The sequence below is a fragment of the Oncorhynchus masou genome, chromosome 21 (genome assembly GCF_036934945.1).
Source record: "Oncorhynchus masou masou isolate Uvic2021 chromosome 21, UVic_Omas_1.1, whole genome shotgun sequence".
Taxonomy (NCBI): domain Eukaryota; kingdom Metazoa; phylum Chordata; class Actinopteri; order Salmoniformes; family Salmonidae; genus Oncorhynchus; species Oncorhynchus masou.
In genome coordinates, this window is record NC_088232.1 from 21,820,521 (window position 1) to 21,846,583 (window position 26,063).

The window sequence follows — 26,063 nt, forward strand, 5'->3', positions numbered from 1 at the left end:
GCATCAGATTCACAAATGTCAGTGTCCATGCTAGCTGGGCTAACAACAAATGTTGAATTACTGATGCTAGCATTGGATGTGCTCGTGGAAGCAGAACAACTTGTGTTGTCGACAGGTGCAGGTGTAGTACAGCTGGTAGTACTGCCTTTTTTAACCATTTATCCATTTTTTAGCTAACGGAATGAATAGCAACAACGTTTGGCTACATACAGTGGCTTGCAAAAGTTTTCACCCTCTTGGCATTTTTCCTATTTTGTTGCCTTACAACCTGTAATTTAAATCGAATTTTAGGGGGGTTGTATCATTTGACTTACACACCATGCCTACCACATTGAAGATGCAAAATATTTTTTATTGTGAAACAAACAAGACAAAAAAACAGACAACTTGCTTGAGCATGCATAACTATTCACCCCCCAACCCAAACTCAATACTTTGTAGAGCTGCCTTTTGCAGCAATTACAGCTGCAAGTCTTTTGGGGTGTGTCTCTATAAGCTTGGCACATCTAGCCACTGGGATTTTTGCCCATTCTTCAAGGCAAAACTGCTCCAGATCCTTTGGAGTTGGATGTGTTCCACTGGTGTGCAATCTTTAGGTCATACCACAGATTCTCGATTGGATTGAGGTTTGGGCTTTGACTAGGCCATTCCAAGACATTTAAATGTTTCCCCTTAAACCACTCGAGTGTTGCCTTAGCAGTATTCTTCGAGTCATTGTCCTGCTGGAAGGTGAACCTCCTTCCCAGTCTCAAATCTCTGTAAGACAAAAGAGGATTCCCTCAGGAATTTCCCTGTATTAAGCACCATCCATCATTCCTTCAATTCTGACCAGTTTCCCAGTCCCTGCCGATCAAAAACATCCCCACAGCATGATGCTGCCACCACCATGCTTTACTGTGGGGATGGTGTTCTCGGGGTGAAGAAAGGTGTTGGGTTTGCGCCAGACATAACGTTTTCCTTGATTGTGTGATGACCCTGCCGCTCTGTCTGCCGAATTCTTTCTCTTTGCTCTTGTTTTCCTTAATAGGATTTGGTGGGCTGACCTGTGAGGGTCATCAGCGAAATGGGACACACTTGGGCTCGGGTGTGTCCTGGGATAAATACTCCTCTTCCCCATTTATTGAGGAGACTCTCCATGCAAACACACGGTTAGATTTTGGTTGTGGCATTTTTATGGCCATTTTGTTTGTTTGCTTTAGCACCTTTCCACACCCCTCATTATCACATTTATGCACGCAACCGCTCACTTACATTACTGACTACAGACACTGTTGTTAATTGTATTTACGTTACTTCAGTTAATAAATATATTTTTGTTATTCCTTATCTCCACGTTGTCTCCCTTTTTGTTACAGACTTTGAGCCGGTTCATGACAAGTGGGGGCTTTTCCGGGATCATAAGGTTGGTTCCTAGACATTTTGGCGTATAGAACTTTGTTGCATTATGAAGGACTAGTATTAGTGTCGTTGGGCGCTGTATGTGTGTTGTGTTTGGGAGAAAATGTGGAGTTAATGTTAAACTCTGTAGATGCTTTGTTTGCAACTTTTGTTACAGCTTTGGAGTTGTAATGTTTGGTAGGCCCCGTGTTGGTTGCCTTTGTTTGTTAGGTAAACTTGCCACTGCGGTGGATAGTTTGTTGTGTTCTGCGTTGGAGAGAGTACATTGTTTAGTTTCCAGAATCCTGCCCAGGCTGGAAACTCTTGCTCTACTTGCTGTTGGGACATCGGTCCGAGGAGGTGAGTACAATCGGCTGTGTACCCCAGTGGGTGATTTGGGTAGGGTAGTGACACTTGCTACCCGGAGCTATAGCCTTTTTTTCCCCCCTGTTAGGCTTAGCGAAGTGTTTCACTTTGGAATACTTTGGGCATGGTTATTTTGTTTGATATTTTTGTGTGGTGTCCGTGGACTGAGCAGTTGTCTCAGGGACACATCCGTGGCTTGGGGAAATCTGCCAGCGTGCTGGGTGGTTTTATTCCTTGCCAGCGGGCTACAGTGTTTAATTATCCACTGCAAATCCTCACGAAAACTAGGGTTGAGTTATTGTAGGTTTTGGGGAAGCTCCATATATATATCATCTCTCTTCTGTGGTGCACAGGGTGATTGTCATTTAGTGTGATTGTCATTTCACTTGTGGTCCGGTCTGGTGTGCTCAGCAGAGGAGAAGAGCAAGATAAAAAAATGTATTTACTTGTGACTATGTCGTCTTACGTAGACGAGTTCATTCACTTTCCATCAGAGAAACTGTTAGAATTATGTACGAAAGAACAGCTGTTGAAGATCACTGAACACTACAAGGTTGAAATTAGTGATGAACACCTAAAAAATTGTGTTAGGTTGATATTGAAAACCAATCTGATGGAGAGTGGTATTCTTGAAGTTACCACTTGGGCAGCCTCTGCCGAGGATTCGCCTTCTCCCTGTTTCGTTACAATGGCCTCCCCATCTGTTAGACCTAGTGGTCTGTCCTTTGAAGAACAGAAATAATGGCTTCTGTTACAACTTAGAACATGATCGTGAGAAGCTAGAGCATGATCATGTAAAGTATGAAAAGGGAATGGAATTTAAACAGGATTTGAAGCGTGCTAAAATCAAGCTGCAACAAGAGCGGTTAGAGTTGGTTAGGGAAGGAAAGCTCTCGTGGGAGTTTGCTCTGGGAAGGTGACCCAGATTTACCTAGGGGTCGCTCCTCTTTCGGTCATGCCCCAGACACATTTTATATTGTTGGGAACTTACGGTTGTTGCCAAAATTTAATGAGAAGGACCCTGAGACATTCTTTTCGTTGTATGATCATGTTGCTGAAGCTAGGATTTGGCCTGATTCTGATAGCACTTTAATGTTGCAGTGTGTGTTGACTGGTAAAGCGCAGGAAGCATATTCAGCTCTTCGTGTAGCCGACAATGTCATTTATGATAAGGTTAATATGGCTGTGTTCCAGATTTACGAATTGGTTCCCGAGGCTTACCGCCAACGATTTAGAACTTTAAAAAAAGGGATGATCAATAGACTCATTTTGAGTTTGCGCTTGAGTTATCGTCACAGTTTAATCGATGGTGTTCCGCCTATGCAGTTATGACATTCCAAGGGCTGTGTGATCTGATTATGCTAGAACAATAAGGACACAATCCCTGATCGTATAGCCACGCACATTAACGAACAAAAAGTAAAGACTGTCGCTGAAGCTACGGTTTTGGACGAGTATGTTTTGACTCACAAAAGTGTCTTTGCAGAGCCCCGTATTCGGAGTGAGTGGGGGAGTTCGGAAAGATTTGGGCCTCGCTCAACGAGATACTCTCGTTCACGGGCAGAGTTTCATTCAACTAGGGTTGAGCCTGACTCCCGTGGTAAAGCTGATTTTGGTCAATAGTGTCACTACTGTCAAGGTTCAGGTAATTGGAAAAACGAATGTCCGGTTCTCATGGCTAAGGGTAAATTCAATACTTGTGCTTACATTAAATCTAAGCCTATGGCTTTAGCAGTAGCTGTCCCACATCAGTTCACTCCTGACACACTGTCTCATGCCCAGGGGCATGTGAAAGTCCATATTGACCCAGACTATTTACCTTTCATTGCGGAGGGTTTTGTGCCTATGTTAAGAAGTAACGACCTAGTGCCAGTGAAGATCCTGAGAGACACAGGTGCCTCGGAGTCGTTTGCGTTGGAGTCTGTGTTACCCTTCTCTGCTGAGACTGATTCGGGGAATAGTGTTCTAATTAGGGGAATAGGTTTGAACACTCTGTCAGTTCGCTTGCATAAACTGATGTTGGATTGTGGACTGGTGAAAGGTGAGGTTGTTGTGGGGGTGCGTCTTTCGTTGCCTACTGAGGGTATCGACATTATCCTTGGGAATAACTTGGCTGATGAGCGTGTATGGCCTGTCGTGTTTCCATCTCTAGTGGTTTCCGCTAAGCCGTCATTTGCAGGGATTCCCGATGAGAGTGTGCAGAGTTTCCCCAGAGGTGTTCTCTGCGTGTGCAGTGATGCGTTCCATGAGCAGTGGCGACCTGGTCACTGGGCCGGCTAACGAGAATGGCACAAAGAAATCTGTTACTACTTTCCCTGTTATCCCGTTATCTGTACCCCGCTCAGATCTAATCAAGGGGCAACGGGATGACTTCACATTAGAAGAGTTGTGTGACCAAATTGTGCCTGTGGAAAAGTTGGGAGATGTCGACCATGGCTATTTTCTCAAAGAGGATGTCCTGATGAGAAAGTGGGTGTCTCAAGGTAGTTGTTTTGTGGGGGAGGCGATTAGTCAGGTTGTTGTACCAGCTAAGCTTCAATTAGTTGGTGTTTACAACTTCTCACAATGACGTTGCTGGACATATGGGTGTGAGGAAGACCTACAATCGCATACTAAGACATTTCTTTTGGCCTAGGTTAAAGAGGGATGTTTCTGAGTTCATCAAATCTTGTCACACCTGTCAATTAACTGGTGAACCTAATCAAGCTATTAAGCCAGTACCACTGTTTCCTATTCCTGAACTCAGCCAACCTTTTGAGTATCTGATTATTGACTGTGTTGGTCCTCTGCCTCATTCTAAAAAGGGTAGTTCACTGTGATGTGTCAGACCACTAGGTCTCCTGCTGCCTGTTCTCTCCAGTGTATCACGACTAAGTCTGTGCTAAAAAGCTTTGACTCTTTATCTTACAGTTTATCTTACTGTTTGGAATCCCTAAGGTCATTCAGAGTGATCAAGGATCTAATTTCCCCTCTAATCTGTTTGGTCAGATTCTCCAACAGCTCCATATTAAACACAATTTGTCTAGCGCCTATCATGCGCAGAGTCAAGGAGCGCTGGAATGTTTCCATCAAACATTTAAGTCTTTGTTGAGAGCTTATTGTACTGAGATGGATAAGGATTGGGAGGAGGGGTTGCCTTGGTTACTGTTAGCCGCTAGGGAGGTTTCACAGGAGAGCATGGGTTTCAGTCGAAATTACCTTGTTTGGACATAGGGTGCATGGACTTCTATCTGTTCTTGCTCTGCTGCCAATTGTTGGTTCTCCTTTTCAAGCCAAGTTTCAAGGTTCAAATACAGTTGTGCGCCAGTGCACTGACCACAGCTATCTAGTTGGCACTCCAGAACGGAGAAAAGCACACAAACTGTGCCATGTAAATCTGTTAAAACTCTATGTATGTTCCTCTGAGGCTGAACAGTGAGAGTCTACAGAGGATGGTAAAACCTGTTCTTTTGGCCGATACCGTTATTTCGATGGGTTCTTGTCATTCTAGGTCCGTGCATGGGGAGGAAGATGTTCCTGGTCTCGACGATTGCATACTGCAGGGTAGATTGAAAAATTCTGAGACACTAGATGTTTTAGACAGCCTTCTCACTCCTCTACCTGTTGATGGGCGGGAAGAGATGGTCGGTCTGATTCAGAGATTTCCAGGTTTGTTTTCTGATACACCGATACGTACAAACTTAATAAAACACGATATTGACGTTGGGGATGCTGACCCCATTCATCAGCAGTTCTATAGAGTTTCTTCAGAGAAACTGCATTGTCTGGATGCTGAGGTCAGGTACATGCTGGAGAGTGATATAGCAGAGCCTTCTTTCTTCAGTTGGGCTTCTCCCTGTATCTTGGTCAGTAAACCGGATGGGACAAACAGATTTTGTACGGACTACCACAAAGTAAACAGTGTCACTAAGCCAGATTAATTTCCTCTTCCCCGGGTGGAGGACTGCATTTATCAAGTCGGAGCAGCTAAGTTCGTGAGCTAATTTGACCTGTTAAAGGGCTATTGGCAGGTGCCACTGACAAGTAGGGCACGTGAAATCTCTGCCTTTATTACACCTTCTGATCTGTACTTCTATTCGATTACGAGTTTCGGCCTGCGTAATGAACCTGCCACTTTTCAGAGACTTATGAACAGGGTTGTCTCCGGTCTGGCCGGGTGCGCTGTTTATCTGGATGATGTAGTGATATATGAAGATACTTGGGAGGAACATCTGTCCCATATTCAAGCCTTGTTTGACCGCCTAGCTGCGGGTCGCCTCACGATCAATCTGGCAAAGTGCGAGTTTGCTCAGGCGACCGTTACATACCTTGGAAAGGTGGTTGGGCAGAGTAAAGTGTGTCCTGTTCGGGCTAAGGTTGTAGCTATTGATGCTTTTCCCTCTAAAACGGAACTGATGCGTTTCTTGGGATGATTGGTTATTACCATCGTTTTTATAGGAACTTCTCTACTGTGGTCGCTCCCTTGACAGATTTGCTGAAATCTAAGGCTGTTTATGGATGGTCTTCTCGTTGTCAACAGGTTTTTGAAGATGCAAAGAGGTTGCTTACCTCAACTCCGGTGCTGGCTGCTCCTCGCGTGGATTTGTAATTTACCTTGCAGGTGGATGCTAGTCATGTGGGGGAAGGTGCAGTTTTGCTGCAAGGAGATTTGTCTTGTGTTGAGAGGCCTGGTAGATTATTTTCCAAAAGGTTTAACCATTATCAGTTGAACTACTCGGTCATGGAAAAAGAAGCGCGAGCACTCATGTGGGCGCTACAACACTTTGAGGTGTATGTCGGATCAGGAGTAGTACCTATTATAGTCTACCCCAACCATAATCCTCTCACCTTCTTGAGGGCCATGATGTGTCCTAACCAGAGGATAATGAGATGGTGTTTATTTTTTTACAAGCATTCCAAACTGATGTGCGGCACATCAGGGGGACTGATAATGTTGTTGCTGACACTCTCTCTCGTGCACCCTGTTCCTGAATGTCTACGTGACTGACCATTGTTTATTTTGTTTGGTATTGTCCTGTTCGGTTCTGTCGCTCCTGACTGTTCCCTTCTGGTCTCGTCTTAAAGGTTGCTTCCTGTGCGCAAAGGTTTCTGAGGTCTGGGGAGGACGAGGGTGGCCGGGATGTGAACATGTACCCCCATCAATTTGGGATGCAGGCTGGGTCAATTTGTTTGTGTGATTGATATGCTGTGGAGACTCTCCACACCATATCTGCATGGAGACTCTCTCCATGCAGACACACTGTTAGATGTGTGGCATTTTTTGGGCCATTTTGTTTTAACTTCGGCACCTTTCAACACCTCTCATTATCACATTTATGCACGCAACCACTCACTTACACTACTGATTACTGACTACACACACTACTGTTAAAAGTATTTACGTTACTTCAGTTAATAAATATATTTGTCTTATTCCTTATCTCCACGTTGTCTCCCTTTTTGTTACGGACTTCGAGCCGGTTCATGACAATGGCCAAAAAGCTACATTTTAGTCTCATCTGACCAGAGTACGTTCTTCCATATGTTTGGGGAGTCTCCTACATGTCTTTCGGCGAACACCAAACTTGTTTGCTTATTTTCTTCTTCAAGCAATGGCTTTCTTCTGGCTACTCTTCCATAAAGCCCAGCTCTGTGGAGTGTACGGATTAAAGTGGTCCTATGGACAGATACTCCAATCTCCGCTGTGGAGCTTTGCAGCTCCTTCAGGGTTATCTTTGGTCTCTTTGTTGCCTCTCTGATTAATGCCCTCCTTGCCTGGTCCGTGAGTTTTGGTGGGTGGCCCTCTCTTGGCAGGTTTGTTGCAGTGCCATATTCTTTCCATTTTTTTAATCATGGATTTAACGGTGCTCTGTGGGATGTTGAAAGTTTCTGATATTTTTTTATAACCCAACCCTGGTCTGTACATCTCCACAACTTTGTCCGTGACCTGTTTGGAGAGCTCCTTGGTCTTCATGGTGCAGCTTGCTTGGTGGTGCTGCAGACTCTGGGGCCTTTCAGAACAGGTGTATATATACACTAAGATCACGTGACACTTAGATTGCACACAGGTGGACTTTATTTAACTAATTATGTGACTTCTGAAGGTAATTGGTTGCACAAGATCTTATTTAGGTGCTTCATTGCAAAGGGGTGAATACATATGCACGCACCACTTTTCTGTTTTAGAAATCTTTTTGAAACAAGTTCTAAATTTCATTATACTTCAACAATTTGGACTAATTTGTGTATTTCAATTACATGAAATACAAATAAAAATCTATTTAAATTACAGGTTGTAATGCAACAAAATAGGAAAAACACCAGGGCTGATGAATACCTTTGCAAGGCACTGTACAGACCGTTAGTGGAATTCCCGCAAGAGAGTAACGGTTAATGTGATTGGATATTAATTATTTGACTAGGCTATCTGTATTTCACATTGTGTTGTTATTTCGCTGAACACTAGATGGTTTCATTTTGGGGGGGTCAGTGAAACGAGGCTACTCAGGCGAAGAAAAAAAAACTCACCCAAATGTATAGCCCCATTGGAAAATATAATTGGACTGCTTAAAAAATATAAAAATATTCACATGTTCAAACACGTTCCCCAGTTTGGGAATACCTGGTCTAAGTTTTAATAACCTTTTCTTGTTCTTTGTATCTGCTACTGTACTGTTTCCTTTGACAACCCTGTTCTAGGCCCATTAAACTCATTCAATGGAGGGCTTGGTGTTTGCAGGTTTTTGTTTTCCTTTCAATTACGCCCAAGACAACCAGGTGTTGGGAGTGTCTTACTAATTAGTGACCCTAATTCATCAATCAAGTACAAACCCGCAGACACTTGACCCTCCGTGGAATGAGTTTGACACCTGTCACCTACAACCTGTGTCTAACGTTTAGATGTTACAATTGTAATAAAAATGTTATATTTTTGCTAAGGTGTTGTCTGGTCCGTTGAATTGCTCAGAATGATGACTCAACTGAATAGGTGGCCTGTCACCAACCTGTCTTAACTTCTGGTTGAGGTGTAGTCTGGTAGTTACTACAATCATGTCCGCGAACACACTATGGTAAATACTGCAGTATACTAGTCATGTCTGCAAAACCACTACAGTAAATATAGCCTCGTCGTGAACCAGGCTACCCTAAAATGGGAAGCCTGGGGAAGTTCCATGGCAGAAATCAGCTAAAGAGGGGTAGGAACCCGGTGTAAATCAGTAACGACTCGCAAACCTGTCACACGGATCAAACCGTTGCTGGTTTTCACATCAGTTCGAGATGAGCTAAACCTGCAGCAAGAGGGGAGAAATGGTCTACAATGCTAGCCATATCAAAGATTATACATTTGTACGTTTCCAAAGGACAAAAAGTAGCTGGCTAGCTACAAAGAGGTTTGTTTTGAGAAAAGTAAGCTAACCTTGTAAGCTACCTAGACAAAAATGAACTTACGCGCTAGTTCAGTTTTTCTCTCGATTATAAAGCCAACATAATGTTAACACCATATTATTGACCTAAAATGTTAGCTATCTTAGCCCAATCACTAGCTTATCCAGGGTCAGTGATACTAGTGTAACCATGTACTGTCCCTTACGAAATAATATTGCAGTCAGAGTGCAGTATAACTGCAGTACGCTACAAATACTGCATCCAATATATATATTTTTTACTGCAGTACTTTTGCAGTATAATTGCATTTCAACTGCTGTTACCAGTCGACTGCAGTTAATGTACTTTTATTACAGTTTCAAATGTCACGCCCTGACCTTAGAGATCCTTATTTATGCTCTATTTGGTTCGGTCAGTGTGTGACTGATGGGAGAATCTATGTTTTCTATTTATTTGTTGTTTTTGCCTAGTGTGGTTCCCAATCAGAGGCAGCTGTCTATTGTTGTCTCTGATTGGGGATCATATATAAGTTGTGATTTTCCGTTTGGGTTTTGTGGGGAGTTATTTTCTGTTTAGCTGTTTTGTTGACTGACAGAACTGTGCGCTTTCGTTTTTTCTACGTATTTTTCTACTTATTTTGTTGCGCTGTTCAGTTTATTAAAAATCATGAACGCCTACCACGCTGCACCTTGGTCTCCTTCTTCAACCAATGAGAGTCGTTACATCAAAACTGCGATCTTTGTTTAAGGGGTCTATCTATGGGAACAACAGCAATCATTTTGAAAGCAATATTGCTAAAATGAATTAACTCAAATGTTACCTGTAATGCTCATCTCCTGTAGCCAAATTGTCATCTCGTTATTTTCATACTGTAGCTAAATTTACAATGGTAGGGTTTGGCCTAAACAATTGTATTTGTCAGCACATAAAATCCATGTACAACATCTTGGATATGGTTTGCCTCATATACATTGTCTACTGGTATCATTTTAAATTGAGAATGTATAGTTGAAAATGTAAACAAATGTGAGTTTTGCTATTCTCTGCTTCCGATGACAGATGCCCATAAGGCCAGTAATGCCATCTAACTATAGGCCTATGGCTGCATTGGCGATGCCTGCCATATGATAAGCTTCTAAATGGATTCAGATAGCTGATATACTGAGGGTGACAATCAATAGAACAGATTGGAAATCTTACAACTAGACGAAAGGGAAATGTTCATTAAGTGAGTGATTTGATAGTTGGTATTCAGCAGTCATGAAAAAAAAGATTGAAACCAAAATCAAAAACTGTGATTATTTCTCAATAATCGAACCGACCTCAAAAAGCACTAATCGCTCAGCACTGCAACACAGACACATTAGAGACAGAACCCCTTCCCCTCTTTATTGCAGAATTGTGATATGCGATTGACCAACATTGACACTAGTTCATTTTGAATAATAGTTTAACAATTAAAACTAATTTAAACACTCCACTTCAAAGAATCAACACTTCATCACTTCAAAATGTACAAATAAGCACATACGTAAAGATCAAAAATCTTAGTCTAAATAACAAAAGATAATTGAATAATAACAAGTATGCTAATATTACTAAAGCATCATTTCGGGTGAACAAAAAACCCACCTTACAATCTTACAATCTTGCTCCACTGATCCCCGATCTTCTGGGTAGGCAGACATGTATTAGGTTTATACATTATGTGTGATGTTTAACTGTATTCTTGTATGCAACATTTGCTAGCATAGGAGGCCTACACATATAATCCATGGCATATAGGATATACTCTTAGTCTCTTGGGACACTCATTGGGAGCGCTCTCCATCTGCAAACAGGCTTTCACAGCTTTCCATATCTGAGAACAGAAAAATAAAAATCACAAACAGATGACAGATATACTCAAATTAGAAAGCACTAAATAACAGGTTACTATTATATCTCTGTCCTCAAAGTTTTCCCCTCTGGGGACTGGAATTGGATAAACTTTTCATAATGTCATCCCACATACAGTGCCTTGCGAAAATATTCGGCCCAAATTTTTGCACGCCCAATTTTTCAGTTTTTGATTTGTTAAAAAAGTTTGAAACATCCAATAAATGTCGTTCCACTTCATGATTGTGTCCCACTTGTTGTTGATTCTTCACAAAAAAATACAGTTTTATATCTTTATGTTTGAAGCCTGAAATGTGGCAAAAGGTCGCAAAGTTCAAGGGGGCCGAATACTTTTGCAAGGCACTGTAGATACCTGCCCTGTCCAGTAGTCTACACTCTCTGTTTACTGACAGCTGGAACTGCAATGTCACCCTCTTCCATGGCTGTTATCTACAAATGCATTTGGAGACTGTTTTTAATTTACAATGATTACATCAAGATAGCTAGCTAATGTGAAGTTAGCTAGCTGATGACATTTTAATTCACTTAGCAAAACAGTGTGTCAAGCTAGCTAGCTAGCTAGCAACTCAGTTGAGTTAGCCGACAAAGTGGCCTACTGTAGCCAGCCAGCTAGCTAATAATACATTAACATTTAAAAACATGTATTTACTTACTTGAATAGGTTTTCCCACTGGCTCAAAAATTTTTAATAATGGACAATATTCACAATATTTTTGGTCGTAGCAAAGTGCCGTCAGCAGCCATGTGGATGAATGGAGGGAAAAAAACAATTTTGTAAAAAAAAAGGTTTCCCACCAGAGCGGTGTTGACCATGTTGTGACGTTTGAATTTACCAGCGTAATCCACTTTCAATTTCACTAAATATAAATCGCATAACTGTGGGAGACAGTTATAACTTAAAAACTAGCACTTACAACTAGCATAGGCAACAACTACCCGGACGGTAAACAGTGGTGCACATAACACACAGCACCACTTCTACGGGTGTGTGGGGAGAGGGTTCTTGAAATGTCACATCCAATCAAAATTTTGCTGTTGGGAGCCAGCGGGCCATTCAAAATGTTTTTGCAAAACAAATTCTCCAGACCTCCAAGAGAGGCGTGACCATGACATGATTCTGGAGGTATGGCATCGATAGACTACTGTAGTGTTTTTTCAGATATGTCTGTTCAGTATTTACTGGAAACACTGCAGTATACTACAGTCATGTCAGCAAAAACACTACAGCATACTACGGTCATATCCACAATAACAGGAATACTATAGTATACTATAGTCAGAGTGAGGAGCAATACATCAGTGTACCTCATTGCCACACCCGTTCCACTCCTTTGGTCACCCGGCTGAGGAGGTAATGAATGAACGCGAGGGTGGAAAGATGCTGGCAACAGCAGACCTGAGGAAGTGCGTCTTCACAGTTAATTTGTACAGTGGTGACTACAAACACACTCAAGAGCCCCTCACTGTGTGTGTGTGGCACACTCAAGAGGCCCTTGCTGTGTCTGTGCTAATGCCAGCTCAGAGATGTGCAGAGGGGAGAGGGATACACAGAGGCACGCCACGTCGATGGACGACTGAAACCTTTCCCAGAGAGAGGAGATGCTTGAAGGGGAACGCAGGAGATAATAGCGACCAATTAAAGACTTGACTGGTTGTTTGAGGGTTTGAGTCAAGCATGGATGAGGCCTGTCGCATGTAAACCACTGTAGGTTTGGAGAAGAGAGCTTTGGGGAAAACACAATACAGGGCTTCAGTTAAAACCAAAAATTCTAAGAAAGATTTTGAGGTTTCAGATGACAAAACAAATGGATTAAACAGAGTGAACACCCAGAACTATAAATTGTGAAGATGTAGTCCAGCCATACTCAACAGGCGGACCGCGGTTCGAATCTGGACCCAGAATGGGGTTGATATGGACCGCAGGTCCCAATTTACAAACAACTTTTTTTAACAACTCAGTCGGGCTTTCAATTCAATGTTATTGAGAGTTGTACTAGTAGAATGTACAAGGTGCAATTTTTAAATGTTGTAGTGCATGGCAGCTTTCCTCTTATGTCATTAAGACGTTACTTTAGAGAGCTATTTATAATCTATGTATAACTAGCCCATGTTAGTTAGGCTAACCAGCTAACTTACCCATCTAAATCTTGTAGTTATCAAGGCCAGCTTTGATTCCCATTGATTTTGTTGAGTCGCTCAGGTATCATATGAACACACATAAGACATGGAAAAATGTGTAGAATTGAACAAAATTAACTTAAAAACGGTAAAAGAAATCATTCCGCCAAAAAGAGGGGTGTGAAAAGTTTCGGTCGTGAGGTGGTGGTTTGCTACTACGCCGATAAATGACAAAATCCATCAGAACATTTGTCAGATAGGACATTTGTGTTAACGGACCTTCTGAAAAAGTATCCTTGACCTAGTCCATTAAGTAGCAAAATGCCTAAAAAGAGGAACTAAAACCGGAGTACCTATACCAATAACAAATATAAAACTGACAGAAAAAGGGAGTTATACTGTATAGTGATTTGTCACTACACTAAATGTGTGTTCTGGATAACATTACAACCCAATTACATTCTGTGACACCAAAGTGTTTCCTGGTCCGACCCAAATAACCCGCTCTCACTCTGTTCTCTTTCAACAGAGACAGCCCAGAGGACAAAAGGAAAAGTGAAATACAACAAACGAGAAAGGTTAATAACAGCTTTTCCTGTGTCATATTTGACAAGACCAGCCATTGGCCTAATTATCGTCATTATGGTTTGCCAAGACTTCTACTTCTCCTTCTTAGTGGCTGGCAGCATGATAGCCACTTCTAAACGCATATCTATTATTTAATCAAACTGTTGGTGGTGGCAGAACGGAGAGAGAGAGGGGCACTTTATTTTTGGCCTGGGTGAGTTCTATTTGAATATGCCAGTGGGCCGGGGCTTTTAATGTATACCCTTTTGATTTCCAAGACGCCACCACTCAAATGACAAAGGTGCAGTTTATGTTGCCAAAGGGAAAGGCTAAATCTGAGTCAAAGATTAAGGCTGGGGTTGAGCTAAATGGTAATCCAGGATCAACACAGCAAAAAATACAATCAGGAACAACACAGCTAATTTATGATACAGGATCAACATAAGAAAGTAACATGTGTTCCTCACCAGAACTTTGGCTAGATGGACCAGTCCATTGTTAGTGATCTGGTTGTTCCATAGAATCAGAACCTTCAATCCATCTGTCTGAACTCTCAGACCTTCACAGATCTCCTCCAGTCCTGCACAAGACCAGAAAAGAGAAATGAAACACATAAGACTACAGTGCACTAGGCTAGTCATACAGGGCTTACATAAATGACAAGGGGAATGAAACAATTTGCTGCTACCTCAATCTTTGTGAGTGATACAGAGTCAAAATGGTCCTGTTCTTTGACCAGGACCAGGACCATCACCTGAGTCTGTTATGGTGTTGTTGCTGAGGTCCAGGATAGTGATGGTACTGTTCACAGGAGCTTGGTTGCACCTTAATTGGGGAGAACGGGCTCGTGGTAATGGCTGGAGCGGAATAAGTGGAATGGTATTAAATATATCAAACACATGGTTTCCATGCCATTCCATTTGCTCAGTTCCAGCCATTATTATAAGCCGTCCTCCCTCCAGCAGCCTCCACTGGTACTGTTGTATCTGTTTCATACAGAATATGTTCTTTAAGTGCACCTGAGTTTGCTATGGTGTTGTTGCTGAGGTCCAGAGTAGTGATTGAGCTGTTGTATCTGAGCAGGTCTCCTAACTGCATAGAGTCCTGTTCGCTGTTCAGATTATTGTTGGACAGGTACAGCTCCCGGAGCGCTCTGTTGCTCTTCAGAGCAGCCACTATGGACAAAGAAACCAAAGCAATATTCCTTTTTAAGTAAAGTTTGGTTTGATGGTAAAGAATCATGCTAGTCTAATAAATAACCTACTTTAGCTTAAGAACGTTTGAGACTAAACCATTGTATTTATAGTATGTCTCAAGAGTCAACCAGCGTTTCTCAAAAGCACAAATCTCCCATTATTCGACCAAAAACATTTCAAAGCATAATTTTACTGCACACTATCTCTCAGTGAATTGTACAGTGAAGTGTGTGCGCGTGTGTGCATTGGTGGGTTGTCACGCAGCCCAGCCTTAGCGGATCGATGCAGTAGATTTGATCAGGCCCTTTGGGCTGCATGTGGAATGCCAACATTGTCATCATGCACAGTGGGAACCAAATGGAGGGATCGCTGGATTGATCTGGACGACTCCACGGCGTGCGGCCCGTCGAGCGCCACAATCAGGGCCCCTTCGATCGAAGGCAATGATCCACAGCTGGGCCCCCCGCAGAGAAGGATGGAAAGGAACGGGGGAGGACAGGGGGGTAGGCAGGGGCGACGAGGCTGGATGCACAGCCCAAAAATATCAAAAGGATCCAGGAGGGTTTAAAGAGATAGGGTCTCTGTCTCAGTGGTGAGAAGGAAGAGCGTGTACCTGTATGTGCCTGTCTCTTCCTCTGGCTCATTTACAGATTTACAGGTCATTGTCTCCTCCCTGATCACTAGAGTACACCGGCCCAGCCCCCCGCTGCTCACAGAAGGGGAACACCTCCCTCGGTCGTCACGGTTACGTCCCAGAGATGAAACACCAGCCAATCAATGAAGGTCACCGTCCAAGGACAGCAGGACCCAAGCCATCACCATGGAGCCGTAGGGTGTGACATTGGTGAAAGCTTTCATCTTAACCTTAAGCTGTACTTGGCTAAAGGCTCTGTGGTAAAAATGTTTGTTTTTTTAAACAAATGAGTAAATTACAGAAATATGATTGAAGTAAATGTTATAATACCCCTCAACATAATTTCTTTTTGAGATTTTTACAAGTTAAGGTATTTGTATATCTTGCTCCTGACCAAGGTAATATTATTGTCAGGGAAAGTCCAGTCCTATTGGAAGTCCAATGCTGTGTGCTGGAGGGCAGTGTTGGCCTCTTGTGCCTGGGTGCAGCGGTACGGACACAGTGTAGCACATGGGTGTCAAACATACTGCTCCGGCCTGTGAGCCTATTCAATCCAGCCTGTGGCTGGTGTGAGTAAATAATTTACTGTGCAAAAAGTTTTAAGCAGGTGTGAAAAAATGCTGCAAAGTCAGGGATTTTGTAGGCCTATAGTCAGGTGTATGATTAAACAATTATACCAAACAGCTGCAAATAATCATCAATTCAATATGTAGGTTGAAACACAATCATTAACTGAAACAGAAACAGCTGTGTAGGAGGAATAAAACTCAGCTAACAAGGTGAGGTTGCTGAAGACCGTTCACTGTCAAAAGTCATACACCATGGTAAGACTGAGCACGGCAACAAGACACAATGTAGTTGTACTGCATCTGCATGGTCTCTCCCACGCAGAAATGTACAGGCAGACAGGCGCTTCCAGATGTGCTGTCCAAACTCTTTTGCAGAAGCAAAGAAACGTGCAACGTTGAGGACCGTAGAAGCAGTGGTCGGCCAAGGAAACGTAGTGCAGGAGATGAAAGACACATCATGCTTCCTTCCCTTCGCAATCGGAAGATGTCCAGCAGTGCCATCAGCTCAGAATTGGCAGAAAACAGTGGGACCTTGGCACAGCCATCTACTGTCCGGAGAAGTTTGGTCAGAAGTGGTCATCATGGAAGGCTTGCTGCCAAAAAGCCATACCTCTGACGTGGAAACAAGGCCAAGCGACTCAACTATGCATGAAAACACAGGAACGGGGGTGCAGAAAAATGGCTGCAGGTGTTCTGAACTGATGAGTCAATTGAAATATTTGGCTGTAGCAGAAGGCAGTTTGTTCACCGGTGGCCTGGAGAGCGGTACACAAATGAATGTCTGCAGGCAACAGTGAAGCACTCCTTGCATGTTTGGGGCTGCATTTCTGCAAATGGAGTTGGGGATTCGGTCAGAATTAATGGTCTCCTCAATGCTGAGAAGTACAGGCAGATAGTTATCCATCATGTAATACCATCAGGAAGGCATCTGATTGGCCCCAAATATATTCTGCAGCATGGCAACGACCCCAAACACACAGCAAATGTCATGAAGAACTATATTCAGTGTAAAGGAGAACAAGGAGTCCTGGAAGTAATGGTACGGCCCACACAGAGTCCTGATCTCAACCTCATCAAGTCTATTTGGGATTACATGAGAAGAGAGAAGCATCTGAGGCTGCCTAAATCCACAGAAGAACTGTGGTTAGTTCTCCAAGATGTTTGGGCCAACCTACATGCCGCGTTCCTTCAAAAAGTGTACCTAGAAGAATTGATGCTGTTTTGAAGGCAAAGTATTGATATATATTGATTTGATGTAGATTTTTCTTCTGTTCACTCACCTCTGCATTTTGTTAATTGATAAATATAAACTATTAACATGATTATTTTTGAAAGCATTCTTACTTTACAGTATTTTTTCACACCTGCCTAAAACTTTTGCACAATACTGTATAATACAGTTGAAGTCGGAAGTTTACATACGCCAAATATATTTAAACTCAGTTTTTCACAATTTCTGACATTTAATCCTAGTAAAAAGTCCCTGCCTTTGGTCAGTTAGGATCGCCACTTTATTTTAAGAATGTGAAATATCAGAATAATAGTAGAAAGAATGATTTATTTCAGCTTTTATTTTCACTCTGTCATTTAGGTTAGTATTGTGGAGTAACTCCAATATTGTTGATCTATCCTCAGTTTTCTATCACAGCCATTAAACTCTGTTTTAAAGTCACTATTGGCCTTATGGTGAAATCCCTGAGTGTACAAAACATTATAAACTGAGATTTCCATGTCATTGACTGACCATGTGAATCCAGGTGAAAGCTATGATCCCTTAGCGATGTCACATGTGAAATCCACTTCAATCAGTGTAGATGAAGGGGAGGACACAGGTTAAACAAAATCATTTTTAAGTATGCGTGCCCTTCAGAGGGTGAATGGTCAAGACAAAAGTTTGAAGTGTCTTTGAACGGAGTATGGTAGTAGGTGCCAGGTGCACCAGTTTGTGTCACGTTCAAAGGTTTCCCATTTGCATCAAGAATGGTCCACCACCCAAAGGGACATCCAGCCAACTTGACACAACTGTGGGAAGCATTGGAGTCAACATGGGCCAGCATCCCTGTGGAACGTTTCGACACCTTGTAGAGTCCATGCCCTGACAAAATTAGGCTGTTCTGAGGGCAAAAGGTTGGGGTGCAACTCAATATTAGGAAGGTTTCCTAATGTTTTATGCACTATATTTTTTTTGGGGGGGTATGGGGGTTTTAGAGGGTAAAAAAGCGATGTATAAAGTATTATTCATTGCACATTTTGACAGTGAGGAAATACAATTAATTGTAAGTGCGGCACTCTGGACCTCAGTGAAGACCAAATACAGGGCAAAATGAGTTTAGCATCTCTGGTGAAAGACCTGATGCCTGGTGAAATAACTGTTCTGAGGCCTGGTTACTGGTCCTCGTACTACAGAAAGTCCTAGGTAGAGAGGATAGTGTCTCTGGCCACGGTGACGGTGTGGATCGGTGCGGCGGTGTGTAAAGTGACAGGTTGAAGATTAGGACATCTCATCCCGGGCCAGTACCACTGTGAGGGTCACAGGGCCAAAATCTGCTCCTCCGCTCCTTGTCCTCCGTCATCTGTTCCTGCTGGCCACGGCCAAGCATGGACAACACCGAGTGCACACACATACACACACGGAATACACACAGACACACACAAACACACATATGCAGTCACGCACACACACCCACACCCACAGGAGATACTACTGAGCCCTATCAGGCCATGAGGAAGAACTCAGAAATAACAGATTGTGTGTGTGTGTGTGTGTGTGTGTGTGTGTGTGTGTGTGTGTGTGTGTGTGTGTGTGTGTGTGTGTGTGTGTGTGTGTGTATATACATGTTTCGCTACCTTCTACCACAATGTCCTGACAAGGTAGGAAAATAAGAATATAAGTCCAGACTTTTTTTCCATGTCCTGAATTTGTTCAAATGCTATTTTAGGGTTAGGTTTGGGGTTTGGGTTTAAGAGTTAGGGTTAGGGGTTAAGGTTAAAGTTATGGAAAATATAGTTTTGAATGGGAACACATTTCTACTCCCCAAAAGGTCCTGATAATTCTCTAAAACAAAGCTGTGTGTGTGTATGTGTTATGCATACGTGCAGGGCATACCAAGCGTGAAGAGGGGTCTGCCACTGAGGCAGGTGCTTTGGAGGTGCAGCACGGTGAGTCTGCTGCTTAGGAGGGCTCTTGACAGGACCTGGGCTGGATACTGTAGCAGGGCCACGTTACACACATCCAGCCTCAACAGACACACACTCTACAGAGAGACAAACACAAGGATCTCATCAGAGAGAAGGGGAGGGCGGGGGGACAGAGGGAGAGAGAGAGAGAGATGGACGGGAGATAGAGAACAGAGATAAAGGGAGAGAAAGTCAGCAAAACTTTGAGGGGATGGAAAAACAGAGATGGAGGGAAGGACAGGGTATGACAGGGACAGAGAGCGAGAGAGGCGTGTAAGAGAGAGTGAGGGTCTGAGATGCTAGGTTATGGACTGGCCTCTGTACCTTACTTCTGATCAAACACTTCCAGAACCTGTCAGAAAAAGATGGCAGGGAGGGAGGGAGGAGAGGCTGAAAGGCTAGGCCGTGCCCTAAGTGTGGACTGAACTCCCTATTCTACCTCACCTTCAAACACTAGAGGAAGAGGGGAATGCCAGTAAGGCAAAACAACACTGACTGACAGAAGGAGAGAGTGACAGAGCGAGAGTGTGGCTGAAGGGCTAGGCTGTGTCCCTGGTGGGGACTGGCCTCCATGCATCACCTCTCCTCAGCATCCACTAGCCTGTCTGAAGGAGGAGAGGAGAGGAGGAACATCAAAAAAAGGATGGGAAGAAAGCAGTCCTGAGTGACGGAGGGAGAGCGGGCAGGTCTGGGGGCCATTGTTAGTCTCCATCAACCCCCCCCCCCCCCGCCATCTCTCCGTCCGTCTGGTCGGCACATCAAACGTGTCCAGATTTTTTTCTCTCCTGCTGCATCCTCCATCTCTCGCTCTACACCAAGGTGATGTTGATTGATCTTGAGTAATACTGCCTAAGAGCCAGCTTTTGGTCTCACCCTTGAAGTCCATTTCACCACGAGGCAAAGCCTCACCTCTCTTTCATCTAAGAACTATCACTAATTGAACAAACATTGAAATGAATTTATACTATAACTATCCGATTCCATCCAGCACTCTGAAATTCTAAGGAATGATAGAGGTTGTCATCTGGGCTTATTTTGTCATTGGCAAATGACTTAATGATCCCTCATCTGTTTGTCTATCTGTCTGTCTCTCAGACACAGTCAGCTAACGTAAGATGCTTGGGAAGATTTCCCTGGCATACTTTGAGTCCTGCCCTGGGCCCTGAGAGGTTTATCACCCCCAAGGACACGACCAGGCTGGCAGACAGGCCTTCAGAAATAGCATTTGGGATCTGCAGGATCATTTCTCCTGGCTCTGCTAGCTAATCAGATGCCCGTGGTAATGAAGTCTGAGGTACTGACTGGGGGTAATGTCGCGTGCGTGCGTGCGCGATTGTGTGCATGCATGCGTGTTAGCTAACAAAGTTAGGCAGCTTCTCTGGGAACTGCCGAACTTGAATATACTTTTTATTTGCCCTCAACACTCACTCGCCTTACTTCTGGAATACATTCCCTCCTATAGTATGTGCACTCTCTCACCCCTGGCCTAAATCCACACATAGAAACACATTACACTGAACTACATGTACCTGCTTTATCAAATGAGAGAGGGCCTTCCAACCAGATATCCCCATGCCGGTGTTGTCAGAGATGTCAAGATGGGGGGTAGATTCATAATACAAAATCATATCCAGCAAGGATGATGCTCCCTGGAAGAAGAAAAAAAAAAGAAGAAAAGGGAGCGAGGTTTAAATTCAACAGCAACATAGTAATGGAGTTCCCAGTTCCTTTGATGGAGAGTAAAATCCGATACACAGGGACAGCTGAATACAAAACCCAATTGGAAAGTAAAAATGAAAAAATAAAGTTTTTGCTCATAAAACTCACATTTTCCTCCAGCTCTGCCGCTTGCAGATTGATGAAATCAAAGCTCAGTGATTTCAGTATGACTTCCAGAGCCTCGCAGGAAAGGTGGTCTAATCGCTCACCTGAGTAGGGAAAGCAATCAAATAGAAGATAATTGGGACTGTTTGCTAACAGTCAGATTGCCATGTCCCCAGTCAGGAGTCAGTGTTATTTTGTGATTGGAATTTTAGGAAACTCAGGGAGGCTAGAGCACACAAAACAACCTTCCCCTCCTACCCCTCCTTTAGAAAACGTAAATCATCTCTTTATCTGTGCAATTGTTTACTTTCTGAATTAAAGTTGTACAGTAAGCTCCAAGAGAAGAAAAGCATCTCCACAGATTATGTGACTGGTAGTTAAGTGCAGTGTGATGCGGCGACTCAGAGTTAAACGGCGAAAGTCGTTCTCTCTCTAACAAGATCCCATCCACTGTCCTCCCTCCCTCCCTCCCTCCCTCCCTCCCTCCCTCCCGCCCTCCCTCCCTCCCTCCCAGTCATGAATCAAAGGGTGTCTGATTATTCAACACCAGATGACTTTTGAACAAAGAGAGAGACTTTGATGGCCGCAGCGTCAGTCCGCCTCTCTCAGAGGCCCTAGCTCCTTCCTTCCTTCCCCTCATAAACTCTTATCTCCATGACCACGGAGGGAGGGAGCAAACAGCACATCGCTGTCTCACAGCTCACACACATCCTCCTCCTTTTCATCATTAGCATAATCATTTGTAAAAAAAAAAAAATGTTTTTATGTTTAAACAATAATCACTTAACTGTGCCGTAGGAACAGGGGGAACCGCAAGGAAGGGGAGGAACTGAAATCCCCTCTATCTAATCCCCTGTGTGTTGAGGAAGATAATAACTAATGCAGGGTGTCATCACCCCAGTGTGATGTCATCAGTGCGTGACAACTGAGAGGGGGGGGGGGGACAAGATGACCCCATGTTGGAATCACACATCCCCACTGGGGTGGCAGCTCTCCTGTTACACTCATCAAAGGGGGCAGGGGTTAACCCCAAACTGAAGCTTCACAGCATCAGAGGAGTGATTAAATTCTACTGGTACTGTAAATGTATGTTACAGTAAACCGATGGCTATTTAGCAATAATCTGTATAATGTACTGGAACGTGATGTCTTTCAGGCTACTAACTTTCTAGTATTGTAATATTCCAATCTTACACTGTTATAATCATTTTTACACTCAACAAGCACCATACCACTCACTGTATAAAGTATCGTATTAATCATACCCGATGTCGTAAATAAAGTTAGAACAAACATTTCACATTAGCTTACCTTTCAAATCCAGACACGAGGCCCTGCCATTTAAACTGGTTACCTGCTGATGGAGAGAGAAAATGTAGCATTTCTCATTAACATAAACAATACAGTTAATGTACCCCTCTAACACAAGGCCTCTGCATCCCTCCATGGCTCTCTGACTTGTTTGTTCAGAGTTAGAAGCTCTAGCTTCCACTGCCACCACCACAACAGCAACACGAGAGCATGAATTATGGATTTCACACAGTTTACTATTGATGGCAACACCATGTCCTAATTAACCAGTGTATATTAATTAGCAACAGCTGGTCATCTGTTGAGGCGTTCATTTGCCAAGCCACTGTTCCACATACATCTAATTTGACTACATCAATCTCCAAAGGTGACATAATTGCGTGTATCGTGGAAATTGTCATCTTTTATTCTCCTGACAACCAGAACACAACAGCAAAGGAGCGAAAGAGAATCCCTCCTTACATGCAGATGAAAAAAGAATGTGATAGCATGTTCCCTCGTCTCTCTCTCTCTCTCTCTCTCTCTCTCTCTCTCTCTCTGGAAAGGAGGAACCGAACGCACGCCGTCTTCGTTTTGCCAAATCCCACTGTGTGAAGATGCCACCGGCTTATTCTCATATACTGCCTGTTTTATTTCATCTTTAAATATGATTCATTGTTGAAGGGACATGAGAGTACAAAATACCTTGAAGGAATGATTTCCTATATATTTTCTGTCAAGGAGCAGGGAAGAGAGACAATAGACCCCTTAAAAATGTTCTCAGCCAGAACCAAACTACATTAATCAAGATAACATAAATAAATTACACTTTGTAAATAGAGGCGTATTATTGGTTATAATTACACATTTCCTTTGAAATTATCAGTGTGCAGAAACACACCAAAACAATACAAGGAATAACGCAAGACACATGAGTGACGTGTCACATTCGCCTAAAAAGAACGTGCAACACATATTGTGCCAAAGACAATGTTGGCGGTGGAAAAGGCTATATATATACACACACACACACACAAATAGGTTAGAGCCTGGAATGAACAGCATCATGTAGGCCTGCTATGCCCTGAAACAGTACTCCCTCTCTGTCTGTCTCTGAAATGTGTATCCCTCTGAGAAATATCCATATTTTATTTACAGAGGAACCACCACCACAAAACAGAGCATGCATATCAATTTATTAAACCCCCTAATATAACATTATAGCAGTATGAGTTATGATATTGTTCTACTTTATGATAGCATCTCTTCTGAGTACTTAGCAGAATAACCCGAAGAGAGGATTTTATTGATGAGCAGGAGACATGAAAGTGTTATACGGTGTGATCGGTCAATATACTGTATATATTCTGTTTGGGAGAGAGTACAGAGATGTGACAAATGTCTGTAAAATCATTTGAGGCTGTGCAACCACCGGCCCACCCCACCGATCACACAAACAACCACACAAGTGCAAGTGCGCACACACACACACACCCACCCACACACACACACAGAGTAGTTGCTTTTTTTCATCTAAATGAATTTCTGAACTTATGAGCCCCCTTCCTTTTCCCTGTTGCTCTGCTGCTGAGTGTGGAGGAAGAAAAACGAAGGGAACGAGTGCCAAACCTATTGATGTATCAGGAGGGAGTGGGACAAAATGAAGGGATACAAAGAAAAGAAAGACAAGCTTTCCCTCTCCCAGGCAGAGAGGGATATGGTTTATAAACTTGACTTCTAGCGAAGTCATCTCTGGTGCATTTGCCATTCATCACTCCGTCGTCGGTCCAGGAATCCCAGTCCCGCGCTCTGCCTTTGTATTAACAAATGTTTCACTGCAGCTTTTTTTAAATGTATTTTTTTAACTCATTTAATTAGTTGAAAAAAAAAGTTGTTTTTTTTCTGAGCACTTTTCTACAGTTAAAGCTCTTAGGGGTTAAAATCACCAGCACATTTTCCATTCAGCATCTTTTCTGCAATAAAGGATAAATTATTTAAAATAACACAACCTTTTATCTCACACCCTTTGAAGGCAGCAAATAAAAAATGTAAATTGGGAGCTAATTAATATGCAAATGTATTCATTCCCAGTTAACAATTAGCAATTAAACCTGCAGTGTCTAGAAAGAGAAGAGACAAAATTAGTAACTTCATTTATCATAAAACAAATGTAACGTACAGTACACAAAATTCTAATTGACTTTGAAAATATTTCCCACTGTCTTTCTTTGTTCATCTGTAATGATTTTGAAATGTGTGATAGTACATTTGGTAACATTATTAATGAGTCTTCATGTAAAGTATCTGTGTATTGTATCCCTAAATGCTAGATGTAAAATATAATGCTTATATTCACCACCTGCCTCTGCATGCTTCCGCTCCTCCATGTTTGAGTGCTTCTCTCTCTCCCTGTGTGTGTGTGTGTGTGTGTGTGTGTGTGTGTGTGTGTGTGTGTGTGTGTGTGTGTGTGTGTGTGTGTGTGTGTGCCTGCGTGTGAGGGTGTTTTTGTGGTGTGTAGCAGAGATAAAAATATCATCACAAATATCATCTCCATACTACAGAAAGCACTGCATCAGCCAGGTCCAGAGGGGTGGGGGGGGGGGGGGTCTTTGTGTGTGTGTGGTGTGTGTATCAGTAAAGTCCAGAGGGTCAAATTTTAAAAAAAAGTCTGCATGGGAAGTTATTTAGACTGGATGGTGTTTAGATGTTTGTGAGTTTGTATCGTATCGCTGGGCAGACAGAGGGTTATTGCATATCACAGACGCTGTGCTTTTCTGATGGATGCTGAGGTACAGGGCTCCGAGAGAGAGGGAGATAGACAGAGAGCACAGGAGGGAGAGGGAGAGATGGGTACACACAGACGACAGGAATGACTCAAATGGGAAGCGTTTGGTTTGAAATGTAAGCTATTTACAAAACCTATGCCTGATCTCTGGATATGTCAGATCTTATCAAGATGAGGCTGCTGCAACAGCAATATTACAACTGCAAATAAATTCAATAATCACTAATACTAATACTGCTGTTATTCTAAAATAGGAGTAATACTACGTATATAACATTTTTTGGGTACTTATAAAATCACAATCTATTTTCCAAAACTTTCAAAGCTATTTTGTCCACTGTTGAATGTATTTTAATTGAACCAAAATGAACCATATTAGAGGGCTCCCCTCAAATGAAAATGAATATTGAGAGGAGTCACAGATCCTTTCACTTCTAAAAAAGGATGTTTTAGTGAAGGTTTGTCTGAGAGCGTTACCAAATTACAATCTTGAGTGTGAGCCTGTGTAGGTTCCCAATGGTCTCCAGCCAAGCTAAGGAAAGGAAGCACTCTTCTCTTCAGGCTCTCACACTCCTGCGTTCAGATATCTGTGGTAAGGGCATTGCCCCAGTAAGCGCCACCTCTTATCGCTGTCTGTGTTGTAATGAGCGAGGAGACATATGTCCGGTTCCCATGTTTTTTCTTGTTGTTGATAAGCCTGCATTCAGTCAGAAACATTCAAATCCCTTTCACCTCGCTCAGCTTTTATTTGCATCTGAAGGACTAACAACAGCCTTGGAAATAGTGTAACTCTTACTTAGTGACATTTACCTCTCATCTGCCTATTCTCTACACCTGGGGAGACACAATCAAATTCATTTAATGCATTTAATTGTTTTAATGTGTTTCTCTTTAGA

The 26,063-nt window shown here is 42.8% G+C and overlaps 1 protein-coding gene across 1 annotated transcript in view; it reads right to left on the minus strand.

Moving 5' to 3' along the window:
- The window catches only part of si:dkey-288a3.2 (protein phosphatase 1 regulatory subunit 37), a 69,853-nt gene that overhangs the window by 39,777 nt on the left and 4,013 nt on the right, over window positions 1-26,063 (minus strand). The window contains exons 3-8 of the mRNA XM_064926994.1: window positions 22,404-22,449; window positions 21,096-21,196; window positions 20,798-20,917; window positions 19,198-19,345; window positions 14,712-14,867; window positions 14,160-14,272 (exon numbers count right to left, since the gene is read on the minus strand). Of these exons, the coding sequence (XP_064783066.1) occupies window positions 14,160-14,272; window positions 14,712-14,867; window positions 19,198-19,345; window positions 20,798-20,917; window positions 21,096-21,196; window positions 22,404-22,449 (684 nt within the window). The remainder of the gene's footprint in view (window positions 1-14,159; window positions 14,273-14,711; window positions 14,868-19,197; window positions 19,346-20,797; window positions 20,918-21,095; window positions 21,197-22,403; window positions 22,450-26,063) is intronic.